General features: G+C 36.7%; 1 protein-coding gene across 1 annotated transcript in view; it reads left to right on the top strand.

Annotated features, from left to right (window-relative positions):
• RADX (RPA1 related single stranded DNA binding protein, X-linked) overlaps window positions 1–15710 on the top strand; it is a 70128-nt gene extending 54418 nt beyond the window's left edge. The window contains exons 13-14 of the mRNA XM_019435694.2: window positions 5129–5290; window positions 14423–15710. Coding sequence (XP_019291239.1) covers window positions 5129–5290; window positions 14423–14553 — 293 coding nt within the window. The 3' untranslated portion in view covers window positions 14554–15710. The remainder of the gene's footprint in view (window positions 1–5128; window positions 5291–14422) is intronic.
• Window positions 15711–16000: the final 290 nt, after the last annotated feature.

Genomic DNA, 16000 nt, shown 5'->3' with positions numbered 1-16000 from the left:
GAATTAAGATTGAGAAATACTACTCTCCTAATAGCACTGGAAGTATACATATTCTCAGATTTTGGTTAAAATAACTGGTGAATATCAGGTGTGAAGGTGGTGAATTGATTATACCTTTTGTAAAAGTATGAAACCGAAGTTGTGTTATGAGACCAAATAACCTGTCCATTTTAAGCATGGCATGAGCAATGGACTCAGAAGAGAGGATTACATCTGTTAATACTGTACTATTTGTTAAAAGATAAGATCCTAAAACCAAAAGATAACCTTAAGTGTGTTCTGTACAAGGGAGTAAATTTGTCCTGTAAAGGGCCAAGTAGTAAATGTTTGAGGCTTTGCAGGTCATACAGCATCTGTCTGAACTACTTAGTTCTGCTGTTTTAGTGTGAAAGCAGCCATAGACAATATATAAATGAATGTGCATGCTCTTTGGGGATAAATATTTATAGACACTGAAATTTGAAGTGCATATAATTTTCACAAAATTTTCACAAAATATTCTGTTGATTTTTTTCAACCATTTAAGATTAAAAACAAAACATTCTGAGCTCATGGGTTGTACAAAGCCTGGTGCAAGCAAGATTTGACCCCCCAGGTTATAATTTGCTGACCTCCGTTCTAGACCTCTGTTTTTAGATAAAACTAGCTAAACCAATTCCAGGCGGGTAAATCTGTATGATATTTAAAATTCTTCCAACATGAAAATTGTCCACCTACACTGATACTATCTTTCAGTGATTGATTATCTCTCTGCGGTAACTTGCTGATCTCTGGAGGACCCAGTAATTGTGAAGTGTCTTATTCTGAGAGCCAGAAAGGTTACTCACACCACAGCCCTCTTGCAGTCATTATCTCTGACTGGTCTAGGGTAAATCATTATTGAGAACATTGAACACAATGATTAATTGTCCTTCCCGCAGTTCTTATGGCTCCCAGCAACCAACTGGGTACTGCTGCAACATCAGAAACCTATTCCAGAAATGTACATTCTTGTATTAAAATCCTTGCTATGCCATCTCACTTGCCTCAAAGAGATATCTCTAATGTTACCTCTAAGCGTTAAAACCTCAGTCCATTGCTTATTATGAAATAACACATTTCAAAAACAAGCTACTGGAATGAAGTAACAAACTAAATTTTCAGTGCCTTTAAGCCCAGGTACAAAATCTATTGGTCATTTTCTTCTGATTTTAAGAACTATTTTTTACTTTAAATATAAGAAAAGTTTTCCAAACCTAGATTGGACTTCTAGATGTTAGTATAACATTGGCTCTACTAGCATTGATTTAGTTACCCATGAAATGCTGTGAGTCAATCAAAGCTTAAGAGTCCTCTCTTCAATTTATATTTGACTTAGGCAATAAAGATCATAATCCAGCCAGCCTTTTGTAAGCCTCTCAAAGTCATCTGTTTTGTCTCTTGGAAGTCAAGAGAGAGAACCCAGCCCCAATTTTTATATGGTTTGTTCTTTTCCTTTTTTGGAAAATGCATTTAAATCATAATTAAAAGTTTCAGTATCATTAATTATAGCATCAAAGCAATTTCATATGCTGTAGCTATATTGAAGTAATAAGGATTTACTTACCTTGACTTTTTTCTTCTAAAGCAACCAAGCAGACCAACATAACTCCCCCCTCCCCTTCCTTGGTACTAGCCTGCTGGCTCAGGACCAATATTTTATACCCATGAGGTATGCCTCCTTCCTTGTTGAAGCCTACTTGAACCATTAGCTGAGTAGCACTGGGTTTTCTCTACTGTTGGTTCCCTCACTGGCTACATCTTAAGGATATCCTGTCCCACTGAGATGCTTCCCACTATTATATCTCAGTGGAACAATACACTAGGTTATATGGATTACAGAGTTAGATTGATATTGTCACACTTTAATTCTGTCCCTTATTCCATTTATAATGAAAGTAATTGTAATTTTGTAAATTTAAATTCAAGTTAGTTAATATACAGTGTAGTCTTGGCTTCAGGACTAGAACCCAGTGATTCATCTCTTGCATGTGACACCCAGTGCTCATCCCAAAAAGTGCCCTCCTTAATGTCTATCACCCATTTAACCCATCCCCCCATCCACCTCCCCTCCAGCAAGTAATTGTAATTTAATCATGAAACCTGAAGTACCTGCTATCATATTTCATCATCATAAGATACCCTTTTTTCCCCCATATTTTAACATCTTTGAAAATTGGTATGCATCTTGCAATTGAAGTCATGCCTTTGTTTAGTCAGTAGCATTTTTCTTTTTTTTAATTTTTTTAATGTTTATTTATTTTTGAGAGAGAGAGACAAGCAACAGAGAGACAGCAGGGGAGGGGCAGAGAGAGAGGAAACACAGAACCCAAAGCAGGCTCCAGGATCTAAGCTGTCAGCATGGAGCCCAATGTGGGGCCCGAACCCACAAACTGCAAGATCATGACCCGAGCCGAAGTTAGACACCCAATCAACTGAGCCACCCAGGCGCCCCGGTAGCATTTTTCTTAGTGGCATCTTAGATTGAGTAAAATATGATATATGCCAAGCATTATGCTAGGTGCTGGAATCACAGATTGCCTCCCATCCAACACACACACTCAACACTCACACTCTCACACTTTTTATTGGAAAAGAAATTCAGTGATAACAAAGAATTGAGGAGGAAGATACATAAATTGCATATGATACATCTTCCAAAGAGCAATATGAGCTTCCTTGCTTGATATTTTCCTGTAATTTTGGATATAGTCCAGACATATTCTCACATTTACCTAGATAGTATGTTGTAAGTTACTTCAGTAACACATAAGCAGTAAGTCCCCATTGAAGTGCATATGTATGCACACTGTGGGGAGGATGTTTGTGTTCATCTCCTTTGGTAACAGGAATACAGATAAATCCATATTTGAACACTTGATGCACAAATGTCTTAATGTCTAGTATTTGAAAATTTTAGTACAAAATACACAAATGTACATTCATCTGTTCAATTTACAAATACTTCCTGAGCACCTAATGTATGCCCAGCAGTGTTCTAAGTGCTAAGGTTACATAAGTGAACACAACAGATACAAGAGCTTAGTGATAAAAGAAATGGTGATAAGTGGTGGAAGAAAGGGATTGGAAAGTACTGTAGTAGGAAAGGATTGCATTTTAAATGGAGTGGTCAGGGGAGGTCTCCCTGAAGAGGTAATATTTCATAAGAATTCCGATGGAGCTGAAGGAACAGTCTGGTTATCTGAGGGAAGAACATTCTACGCACAGAAACAGCAAGTATGGAGGTCCTGAGGCCTGTTTACTTACACATTTGTATTCTGACTCTAGTTTTAACCAAAGCACTCAAAACAGATTTTATCAGTAATGATGAAGCTAAAATCACAGTATTTTGTAATTTAGAAAATAATTCAAAATAGTATCAATGACACACTGATAAGCTACCTTCCAAGAATATCAGGATTTCCAACTTCTGATATTTTCTCAATTCTAAGGCACTTTTTCTTTTTTTTTTTTACATTTGCAGGTTGGAATGCATCTTATGGTCAATGGGTACATTTAATGCAGTGTTTCCTTTTTATTAAAATTGTTTTATTAAACTATTAAAAAACAGTGTTGGGGGTGCCTGGGTGGCTCAGTTGGGTAAGCGTCCTACTCCGGCTCAGGTCATGATCTCATGGTTGGTGAGTTCAAGCCCCGCCATCAGGCTCTGTGCTGACAACTCGGAGCCTGGAGCCTGCTTCGCATTTGTGTCTCCCTCCCTTTCTCTCTCTCTGCCACTCCCCTGCTTGTGCGCTCTCTCTCTCTCTCTCAAAAATAAATAAACGTTAAAAAATGTTTTAAGAGAAATAAATAAAAATAAAACAGTTTTGTATCATTTGTCAAGTTGATAGTATATCTTAGAGTTAAATTTGGTCTTAAAATCAAGGAAATAAGATAAAGCATGTGCACATTCACATGAGTTTTGCAACATTGGTAAGAGTTATCGGGTAGTTATAATACTGAATTGAAATCCTCAATAAATTCTAGATATCATGACTATTATAGTTTATGAATACCACATTTTCATAATCCTTAAAACCTTTAAGTAGCCCTTAGGTGTATATTAAATTAAAGCTGTGGAATTTTAGTGTCATTTGCCTATAAAAAGCAAAGAAAGGACTTGCATTTCTGGATCAGTCACAGCTTAACAGGAAGGGGTTTGTTTACCTATCATTGACTCATGAACAGTTGTTAAAAATTGCTGTAGCGATGAGTAGAAGACATTAAGGTCATAGAATCTATAGAACTTGCTGGCTAAGTATCAGGGAAGAACAAAAGGAAGGAGTTAAGGATAACTTTCCAGGATTCTGTTTCGTGTTACTGGGTGGAATTTATAGTTTTCAAGCTGTGCTTTGTGTGTTTACCGTTCCTCCAGTTAAGACGGTCTCCTTACTCTGATCTATAATTTTGGCTACTCTCTGTCCTGCCTCAAAACCTTCTGTCTGTTTATTTACATGCTATTCATCCTTTAGTACCCAGCTCAAAGCCTTGCCTCTGAAAAGTCCTTTTTATCCGCCCTAGCTGACATTGACCCATACAAAGAGATGACAGTCACAGGTTAGGATTTACTTTGTTTTTTCCCCCCCATAGCCACTTTTCTAGTGCAACTTCTTATAGCCCTAATGGTGAGTAATTGAAGTTTGTAATGTATAATTGAGGACACATGGGACCCTGTCACTACCATCCTGGCTTTGTTTGAGTCATACATCCCTAAGTCCAAATGGCAATAAGGGAACCAGTAGTCATCTCTGAATTGATCTATCCTGTAATGGCCCCTCACATAATAACCAAGAAAGTGTTCTACATGTCTTCATTTATGTGACCAGGCCATCCTCTGGATATTAAAATTGTAACCTTCTATCAGTAGGTAAAACATTTTGGATAGTTATTTTCAGCAGTGGTGATAAACTGCACTGAAGTGTCTTCTCTTTCAACCAGTAGCATGTATTTGTAAAGTTTTGCACAGCAAAGGGTTTAGTTCCTAGATTTGAAATCATGCTTTTATAGGTGTGAAGCTGTTTGGCACATGTCAGGATCAAACCAGCAAACCTGGCCTCATTAGCTTCATGTGTTAACCCACTTTTAACAAACTGTGGTTTTTCTATAACAGGACTGAACCATGAGATAGCAATCGATGTTGCATTCCTGCCCATGTATTCTCCAGAAGATCTCCGTACATCTCAAATCGACACATTACTAACCTGCATGAACTACAGCTGTGTGTATCCGCAGGAAACACCTGGCAATGACAGACTGCCAAGAGCACTTGCAGGTAAGAGCATCTCAGTATTCCTTTCACCCCAAAAACAAAATTAATATTGTAAACAGTTCCAATCTTAAGATGTTACCATGTAACCAGTTACAGCCTTAACATTTAATATAATTTAAAGGGTTATTTGGCAAAGGTACCCCAAGACTTATATATCAGAGTATTTTTTTTATTTTTTTAAATTTTTTTAATGTTTTTTTTTTATTTTTGAGAGAGAGAGCAAGAGCATGAGCAGGGTAGGGGCAGAGAGAGAGGGACACACAGAATCCAAAGCAGGTTTCAGGCTCTGAGCTGTCAGCACAGAGCCCAACGCGGGGCTAGAACTCATGAACACAAGATCATGACCTGAGCCAAAGTTGAACGCTTAACCGACTGAGCCACCCAGATTCCCCATATTTTTTTTTAATTTTTTTTAATGTTTATTCATTTTTGAGAGAGAGAGAGTCAGAACATGAGCAGAGGAGGGGCAGAGAGAGAGACACAGAATCTGAAGCAGGATCCAGGCACCAAACTATCAGCACAGAGCCTGATGTAGGGCTCGAACTCACAGACCACGAGATCATGACCTGAGCCGACGTTGAACACTTAACTGACTGAGCCACCCAGGAGCCCCAAGAATATATTTTTAAATAAAGCTATATAAATTAATGGTTTTTATTCCAGGCATACATTAAGAATTTTCTCTTATACTAGATTTCTAAATGTAAGTGTTCATTAGATTTAAGTGGTATGCACATGGAGCAGTACAAATTCAGCTCTTATTTTAACTCAGGTGAGATGATTTGTCCTTTCACCTTACAATTGCCTGAAATTTTAATACCTTCATAGCATAATATAGTGTGGTTGTTTTTTCTTATAAATGTGTAGTTATTCATGTGCTGTGCAATAGATTCCTTGAGGACTGCTAGGAGCTTATGTAATCCCAATAGTGAAACCCTTCAACCAACCAATTGTTTAGGCTGCTACATAACAAACTGAACTTTAAATTACTTCTCTATTCCTGTGAAATTATGTGTCCAGTTATAATTATCTACTTCCTGTTGTCATTTGTACTTCCTAAGCATGTAGTAAAGTTGCTAGCAGTTTTCACTGAGCTCATAAGGATATTACATTTAAAAGAGCTTTTAAGACAGCCATTATTATCTGGGGATTTTGCGGTGGGTCTTTGTAAGCTGATGAAACTCTTGAGTGTATATTGTTTTTCAACAAGTCTTATGAGCTATGCCTTTTGATGAAGTAACTCTTGGCAATAATGGTTACTGCAAACTGAGCTTGAATATCTGATTTGACAAGAGTCTTATTTTTTTTCAGTTCATTTTTAGAAATAGTTTATTAGTTGACTTGCAGTATTACTTCCTACAATGCAGCTCTTTAGATTTCCAGAAATTCCAGATTTCTTAATTAGTGCCCTAATACATGGTTTAAATATTTATATACTCATTTTCTTACTTCATACAACATCTACTTCCATTAAATTTCTTCTGCTATATGTATGTTATTATTGGCATGAAATATCAAGGCAAAATTCTCAGCTACTTACTAGTTGCTAGTGCCAGTTTTTCTCCAGAAGTTACTAACATGGTCAAATGAAAAAACCTGGTACCCTTCTGCCAAAGCAGTTAATACTTGAGACATGAAGGGCAAGAAAATCAAAAGCAATCTAACTAAAAAAAATGAAAAATAAAAAAAATGGGGCACCTGGGTGGCTCAGTTGGTTAAGTGTCCAACTCTTGATATCGGCTAGGTCATGATCTCACAGTTTGTGAGTTCAAGCCCTGTGTCGGGTCTGTGCTAACAGCACAGAGCTTGCTTGGAATTCTGTCTCTCCCACTTTCTCTCTGCCCCTCTCCTGCTCTCTCTCTCAAAAAATAAATAAAAAATAAAAAAATAGAATTTTGATATTTTAAAAAAAAGCAATCTGATTTGTTTCAAGTAGAATATGTCATGTTTTTCATGACAATGAATTATTAATAATAATAGTATCCATTTAGCTCTGTGCCAAGCATTGTGCCTGGGCATTTTACATAAGTTACAAATAATCCTACTAAGAGCCTTGAAAGGTAAACATTATTATCCCCTATTTATAGATAGCTAGAATGAAAAACAGAGAGATTCACCAGCATGGGTAACAGCTATCATTTCAGCTCAGATCTGTCAGATTCAAAATATTTCCGTTCTTTCCATAACTCCAAACTGAAAGATAAAAATAAGTACAGAATAATGAAATGCTAATAGTATAACATTTGTATCACCTTTAAACATTTCTATAGCCTGTTTTCTTTTTTACTATACAAGCTATATATGATCACAATTCAAAAATTCAAACAGCACACAAAGTTATAGGGTAAAAGTGAAAGTTCCCCTCCCTGCCTAGGTAGGCCCATCCCCTGCTGCCAACTCACTCATCTCCTCTCTAGAGATAACCAGTATTCTTTGAATTCTTTAAAAAAATTATTTTTGCATATAACAGTATATATTTCTCCCACCCCACACTTTTTTTAAAGTCAGTATAGCTAGCAGAGTGTTCTATGCGTTTCAGGTGTACAATATAGTGATTCAACTATCCCATACATCACCTGGTGCTCCTCACGACAAGTTCACTTGTTAATCTCCCATCACCTATTTCACCCATCCCCCCAACCACTTCCCCTCTGGTAACCATCATTTTGTTCTTTGTAGTTAAAAGAGTCTGTTTCTTGGCTTGTTTGTCTCTTTTTTTCCTTTGCTCCTTTGCTTTGGTTCTTAAATTCCACATATGGGTGGAATCGTATGATATTTGTCTTTCTCTGATTTATTTCACTTAGCATTTTACTCTCTAGCTCCATCCATGTCGTTGCACATGGCAAGATTTCATTCTTTTTTTACAACTCAGTAATATTCCATTGTACATATATACCACATCTTTATCCATTCATCTATCCATGGACACTTGGGCTGCTTCCATAATTTGGCTAGTGTAAATAATGCTGCAGTAAACATAGGAGTGCATGTATCCCTTTGAATTAATGTTTTTCAATTTTTTGTGTAAATACCCAGTAGTGCAATTACTGGATCGTAGGGTAGATCTATGTTTAACTCTTGGGGGAACCTCCATACTGTTTTCCAGAGTGGCTGCACCAGTTTGCATTCCCACCAACAGTACAAAAGGATTCTTTTTCTCCACATTCTTACCAACACCTGTTGTTTCTTGTGTTGTTGATTTTAGCCATTCTGACAGGTGTAAGGTGATATCTCATTGTACTTTTGATTTACATTTCCCTGATGATTAGTGATGGTGAGCATCTTTTCATGTGTCTGTTGGCCATCTATAGGTATTCTTTGGAGAAACGTCGATTAATTTCCTCTGCACATTTTTTATTGGATTATTTGAGTTTTGGCTGTCGAGTTTTATACGTTCTTTATATATTTTGGATACTAACCCTTTATTGGATATGTCATTTACAAATGTCTTTTCCCCATTCAGTAGATTGCTTTTTTGGTTTTGTTGTTTCCTTTGTTGTGTGTAAACTTTCTATTTTAATGTAGTTCCAGTAGTTTATTTTTGCTTTCGTTTCCCTTGCCACAAGAGACATATCTAGAAATATGTTGCTATGGCCCATGTCAGGACATTACTACCTGAGCTCTCTTCTAGGATTTTTATGATTCCAGGTCTCCCATTTAGGCCTTTAATCTATATTGAGTTTATTTGTGTGTATGGTATAAGAAAGTGGTCCAATCTCATTCTTTTGCATGTAGCTGTCCAGTTTTCCCAACACGATTTGTTTAAGACATTGTCTCTATCTCATTGGATATTCTTTCCTGTTTTGTCAAAGATTAATTGACCATATAGTTGTGGGTTCATTTCTGGGTTTTCTGTTCTGTTCTGTTGATCCGTGTGTCTATTTTTGTGCCAGTACCATACTGTGTTGAATACTACATCTTTGTGATATAACTTGAAGTCTGGAATTGTGATGCCTCCAGCTTTGCTTTACTTTTCCAAAATTGCTTTGGCTGTTCTGGATCTTTTGCAGTTCCATATAAATTTTAGGATTCTTTCATCTAGTTTTATGAAAAATTCTATTGGTGTTTTGGTAGAGATTGCATTAAATGTGTAGATTACTTTGGGTAGTATAAACATTTTAACAGTATTCTTCTAATCCATGAGCATGGAATGTCTTTCCATTTCTTTGTGTTGGCTTCAATTTCTTTTATCAATGTTCTATAGTTTTCAGAGTACAGGTCTTTCACCTCTTTGGTTAGGTTTATTCCTAGGTATCATTATTATTTTGGGTGTAATTGTAATGAGATTGTCTTCTTAATTTCTCTTTCTGCTGCTTTCGTTATTACTGTATAGAAATGCAACAGATTTCTGCACACTGATTTTGTATCCTGCGATTCGTTTATCAGTTCTGGTAGGTTTTCTACGTATAGTATCATGTCATCTGCAAATACCGAATGTTTTACTTCCTCCTTACCAATTTGGTTGCCTTTCATTTCTTTTTGTTGTCTGATTACTGTGGGTAGGACTTCCAGTACTATGTTGAACAAAAGTGGTGAGGGTGGACATCCTTCTCTTGTTTCTGACCTTAGGGGAAAAGCTCTCGGTTTTTTCCTCCTTACGGATTATGTTAGCTGTGGGTTTTTCATATATGTCATTTATGTTGAGGTTCCTTCTAAACCTACTTTGTTGAGAGTTTTTTTAAATCATGAATGGATGTTGTGCTTCGTCAAATGCTTTTTCTGTGTCTGTTGAAATGGTCATATGGTTCTTGCCCTTTCTCTTATTGATGTGATGCATCACGTTGATTGATTTGCAAATGTTGAACCACCCTTGCATCCCAGGAATAAATCTCACTTTATCACCCGCACACACAGTCTTAAGGAAATACACATAAATGGAATTATAGTAAACATATAGTTCCATAACCACCTTTTTCCTCTTGACAATATATCTTGGATATCTTTCATATTTAGTATATAGAGAGATACTTCATTCATTTTAATACCTATAAATACATCACTGCGTGGATGTACCAAAATTTACTTAATCCCCTAGTGATGAACGTTGAGATTGTTTCCAAATATTTTGGCTCTTAGCAAAGAGTACTGCAGTGAGTATCTCTCTATCTTTCTGTGTGTATGTATATATAATCTTTGTGTACTTTACATACATATCTGTAAGATGAATTCTTGGAAGAGAAATCACTGACTCAAAAGATGTAGGCATTAAAATTTTGGTAGATATTGTCATCCAAAAAGTTTATGCCAATTTACACTTTTACCAAAGGCAAGAGTGCCACTTTACTCACACCCTTAGAAATGCTAGGTATTATTGTTCTTGTTAGTCTTTGGCAGACTGATGGCAAAAAGTTATGTATATATGTTATGTGTATATATATATATATATATATTATATATATTATATATTATATTATATATATAAATATATATTATATATATAAATATATATAATATATATAAATATAAAATATATATATATTTTTTTATATATATATAAAAAGTTATGTATATATATATATGTATATATGTATGTGCATATATATATGAAATGTTTATGTGCATTACATACACACTTTCTTCCTATTTGAAAGCATTGCGTTAACTTCTCCATTGATAAACATTTCAGAAACACGATATGGAAGAGCTTTAATACATATAAAAATACCAATTTTATTATTCCCTATGTAATCAGGGTTTACCATATTATTTTTACAGGCAAGAATACTGTACTGTATTACAAGATAGGTTAGATGGTGTTGCAGTTACAAAGCCACTTCAAAGTCCCTGTGACTTAACACAATAAATGTTTGTTTCTTGCTCAAGTTGAGTCTGATGCAATCAGACATTAGCTTTCTTCTCAGCAGTGATTCATGAATCCAGTCTGCTTACATCTTGTTGCAGCTTCAGCAGGAACAAGTAGCTTCTAGGGTTGTCTAGGCAGAGGAAGGAAGAGATGAAGGAGACACTAGCTTTTAATTACATTGGAGTGGAAGTGACATATCATTTCTACTCACATTCTCATTTCTCAGAGCTTACCTACATGATCCCATCCTAGCAACAAGAGATGCCAGGACACTTTGTCTTCCCACGTGATCACCCATAAGAAAATGGAGTGAACACTACACTGCCTTTGTCTCACTTTTTTGTATTTGTGACATTTCTAAAAGTGTACAATTTTTGTAAACAGTACTAGAATTTAAAGTGAAATTTAGAAAAACCCATTTTTTAGGTAAAAATCTGTAGTCCTTTTAAAAGAATCTCTATGTGATGTAAATAATAACATCCTCATTTCATACTAGGTTTTCTTAAGTAGAGACTGATTGTTGATGATAATTTGAGTGCTTGCTGTGCATCACCCACCATCCTAAGTGCTTTACAGTCTATTTAATCCTCACAACATTCTGTGATGTAGTACCAGATGAACAGATTGAGAGGTTGTCATTTGCTCGAAGTATTAACACAAGTAGGCAGAGCTCTTCACCGAAACAGTAGATTTACTTAGACTTCATGTTTCAGGCACTCTGTAAGTCATTATTTATAAAGGTCAATATATGATAACAATTAGAATTATTAAGGTTTGGGTTGTTGCTGTTGGCATCAAATCTAGACATCTCAAAATCTCTCCAAAGCATCTAGGTTAAAGTCCATCCCCTTCAAAGAAGAAGAAAGTTATACAGTAGCAGCAGTTGTTATTATACTCATTGTGCATTAGTGAACTTGCACAGTTTTAAATCATTCATCAGATTTTGTGACATGTCTAGCAGAGGTGGCTTTAATTGTGAAGCTCATGGGGCACCTGGGTTGCTCAATCGGTTAAGCATCTGACTTCGGCTCAGGTCATGATCTCGCTGTTCATGAGTGTGAGCCCCGCATCGGGGTCTGTACTAACAGCTTGGAGCCTGCTTCAGATTCTGTGTCTCCCTCTCTCTGCCCCTCCCCCACTCACATTTTCTCCCTCTCCCTCTCCCTTCCTCCCTCCTTCTCAAAAATAAACATTAAAAAAAATTGTGAAGCTCTTGAAGCCTAGGCTCGAAAAGCCCTCACTTGCTTTGGTACTCTTTTGTATTTTATATTCTTTTTCATAAACAGCATGCCCTTCAGGTCCCACAAAACCTAGATCCACCACTGGCTTTTAGGCACAGGGTTTTTTTTTAATGTTTATTTATTTTGAGAGAGAGCGTGCATGTGCGCATGAATAGGGGAGGGGCATGAGAGAAAGGGAAAGAGAATCCCAAGCAGGCTCCACTCCCATCAGCACAGAGCCCAACACAAGGCTGGATCTCAGGGACCTGTGAGATCATGACCTGAGCCGAAACCAAGAGTTGGGTGCTTAACCTACTGAGCCACCCAGGTGCCCTTAGGCACAATTTCAGAGATGTAACCCTAGTATACAAAGGTTAAGATCACATGCCTCAAAGCCAGACTGTGTACATTAGAATCACCATGTGACTTTGCTTAAGTTACTTAACCTCTAAATGATTTCATTTTTTCATATCTAAAATCAAGTCTTTATCATGTGTAGCCACTGAAGTCTGTAATCCATTAGCTTAGTAGCTGTCAGATAGTGTTTTGAAAGAGTTTCCTTAAACACCTGGAAGCGAGAAAGGAAACCAAGGAAAAAATTATCTCCAGTTTTTGCAGTTGGATCTCTGTCATGGCACCCCTTCAGTGCTTACCCAGGCTGTTTACAACTCTGTCTTAGCTTTCACTTCCTGCTGTGCGGAGCCTGATGATCAGCCAGAGGTGAACAATTGGAGTTTTTATCAGGTCTTTTCTGAGCATGCGTCCAGCACTGTGTGTACATATAGCCTTCTTGATGCCCCAGTGTATACAGAAGCTTTTAAAAGCCCCTATTTCCCCCACATATCTTTTCCCCAACCCCTTCCTCCCCAGCTTTTTTAGTCTGGCTAATGTTTTTGTCTTAATGTGTTTTCAACAAAAGCCACTGGGGAAGCTACCCCAGTCATGGGAATGCTCCAAATCAGATGAAATGAAAGCAAGCCCTCATGTCTCCTTGAGCGAGCTGCCTTACAGGGCAAAACATACAACTACATCTTTGAGAATAAGTTCTGCATCGCACTATCTGGTACTAGCAGCCAGCACCAGGTATGCCAGCTGCCATCTTCATGGCTGCTGCTGATACAGGTAGTAGGTGGGCAACGTAAAGTACCGCAGCACATTCTTACCACAGTGCAGCAGCTCTTTCTTTATTAATCCTTCCCCCATCATTTTAAGTTTGTGTATAGATTCCAGAGTTCTGCAGAAGTTGATCTGAGAGTTTTTGCCAGCCTGTGAGTTGCTTTAGTTGAGGGACCCAGCCCTGAAATTGCCTACTCTGCCATTTATAGCAGTGTCACTCACCTGACCCATTTTTGATAAAGCTTCTTGAGAGTATCCAATGCTAAGTGTTAGTCAATAAAGCTACTTCAAAGGAAATATACCTTATTATTTTTTTAATAAGCTAAGTTTAAAACTAGATCTCTTTTATTTTTTTAAGTTTATTTCAAGAGAGAGAGCAAGTGAGGTAGGGGCAGAGGGAGAGAATCCCAAGCAGGCCCTGCACTGCCAGCACGGAGCCTGACACAGGGCTGGAACCCATGAACCATGAGATCATGACCTGAGCCGAAATCAAGAGTCAGTCGCTTAACTGACTGAGCCACCCAGGTGCCCCCAAAGGAAATATAGTTTAAAAGAAACTTCAATTTCATATATGTATTTTGCTTTATGTCTTGTAAGTTTTGTAAGTAATTGGTAATTATGTTTCAAAACGGAAAAAATTATTTTTGTACTTCCTTGAAGTATAGCAATAAGTTGTTGACTTGGCACCATATAAATAACCTTGAAAACATGTAGACTGACTTTACCAAAAAAATTTAACAAGTAAAAATAACTAAATATGACTTTGGAATACCAGCCTGTATCTTGACATTATTAGTGGCATCTGTTTGATATATTCACTGTTGTGTGCAGAAGTTAGCATAACGTAACTTTGATGACTGTGTGATAAATTGGAGGGAAGAGGGAGAAGATGAGGGACAGTGTTAATGTTATAATAAGAAAAAAGCCAGCTTATGTGATACTAAATCCAAGTAAATATTTAAGTATTTTACAATACCATCTGCTTTTTACTTTCAGGTGATATTATCAAAGCTGTAACTAAACTGGATAAAGTGCACATCGTCGGTATCTTGGATATCTGTAACTTGGGTAACAATAAGGTAGAAGTCTACTTGCACAAAATTTATAGCCCAACTAATACTTCTTAAAAGTTGGCAGATGAATTGGTTACAGGTTATAAGGAGGGCACTGCATTAAAGATACTCTGTCATTTTGTTGGTAATTTTAGTACTTGTTTTTCGACAAGAATATTACATAAGCTTTAAAGTTATTAAGTGGTTTCATGTTCATATTGTGTTTGGAGCTAATGCACTTCATTTAAAGTTCATTACTGAAAAGTTCACTAAAACAGATTTTGTGTATCAAGAAAATTTACCTTCTATATAACTATTATCTTGACTTGTACTAATTTGTGTTCACTGTTCTATTTGTGGTGTTCCTTTATTCAAAAGCCTCAGCATAAGGCATCCTGACTTACAAGAGTAACTTCTCTTGAACATTTAACATGCTTTCACTTTTATTCACCTATAATGGGAAATTTTGCATTGCTTATTTGAAGATTAAACTCTCCTAAAGCGGTCAACCTGCATTTCTCACAACTATGGTAGTTACTGTCATTTTCAAAAGCACACATGGATCGTTATGGTTCAGTTGCCTTGGTCTTCAGTTTGGTGAACTTTACAATGAGTGTGTTAAATTGTCTTAAGGCTTTCCACTCTTTATTGTGACCTCATATCCTTTGAATTTCTAAGTATTTTGACCAGTGTGTGAGGTTAAAGCCAGAGGCTACATATGCCTCTATTCTTGCTGTATTGATTTGTAGTTTTCGTACATGTAATGTGAGTTTAGTGAAAATTTATCTCGTATTAACGCTTTAAGTGTGCATTTTGAAAATATAAAACAGTGACTAAGGGAACTGATTTTATTCTGGTTATCTGTTTTACTTCATCTTAGCTATAAATTGCCATTCCACATTTGCAAAGCCGTGTGGTTGACATCTATGTGGTTAGTGGATGAGCCAAAATGACCATCACATGAGAAAAAATATTCAGTGTCAAGATCAATCTGATTGTAGTTCAGCAATTAAATTGTGGGGTTTTCTTCTAGCCCTGTGATTCAGTGACTTCATATGCTGTATACTTTAAATGTTTCTGTGCAGCTCACAAATCTAAAGATAGATGTTGTACTTTGTTCATAAATGTGTTCAGCCTTTTGTTCTTTATAATTGTGTTTAAATGGTAATTAAAATAGTGAATCCTTCTTGGGTTAAAATTTTGAGTGTATTATTAAAGTTAAAACACAATAACTTTTCTGGTCTCTTGTCTCATTTTGAATGTATTTGATGCCTCTCCTCTGTATTTTTGGCCTATAATAGACCTGCATGTACTTGCCAAATAGCCAATATGATTCTTCCATATGGTTTAAAGACTTATCAGATGGAATCTGGGTTTTTGTATGAAACTTTGCAAAATTTTTTTAAGTATTTGAGAGAGAGAATGTGAACCGGGGAGGGGCAGAAAGGGGACAGAGGATCCAAAGCAGGCTCTGCACTGACAGCAGGGAGTCCAATGTGGGGCTGGAACTCACAAACAGTGA

Source organism: Panthera pardus, unplaced genomic scaffold, assembly GCF_024362965.1.
Source record: "Panthera pardus isolate Hobbes unplaced genomic scaffold, ASM2436296v1 HiC_scaffold_27, whole genome shotgun sequence".
In the NCBI taxonomy this organism is placed as follows: domain Eukaryota; kingdom Metazoa; phylum Chordata; class Mammalia; order Carnivora; family Felidae; genus Panthera; species Panthera pardus.
This window is presented reverse-complemented; position numbering and strand designations above follow the sequence as displayed.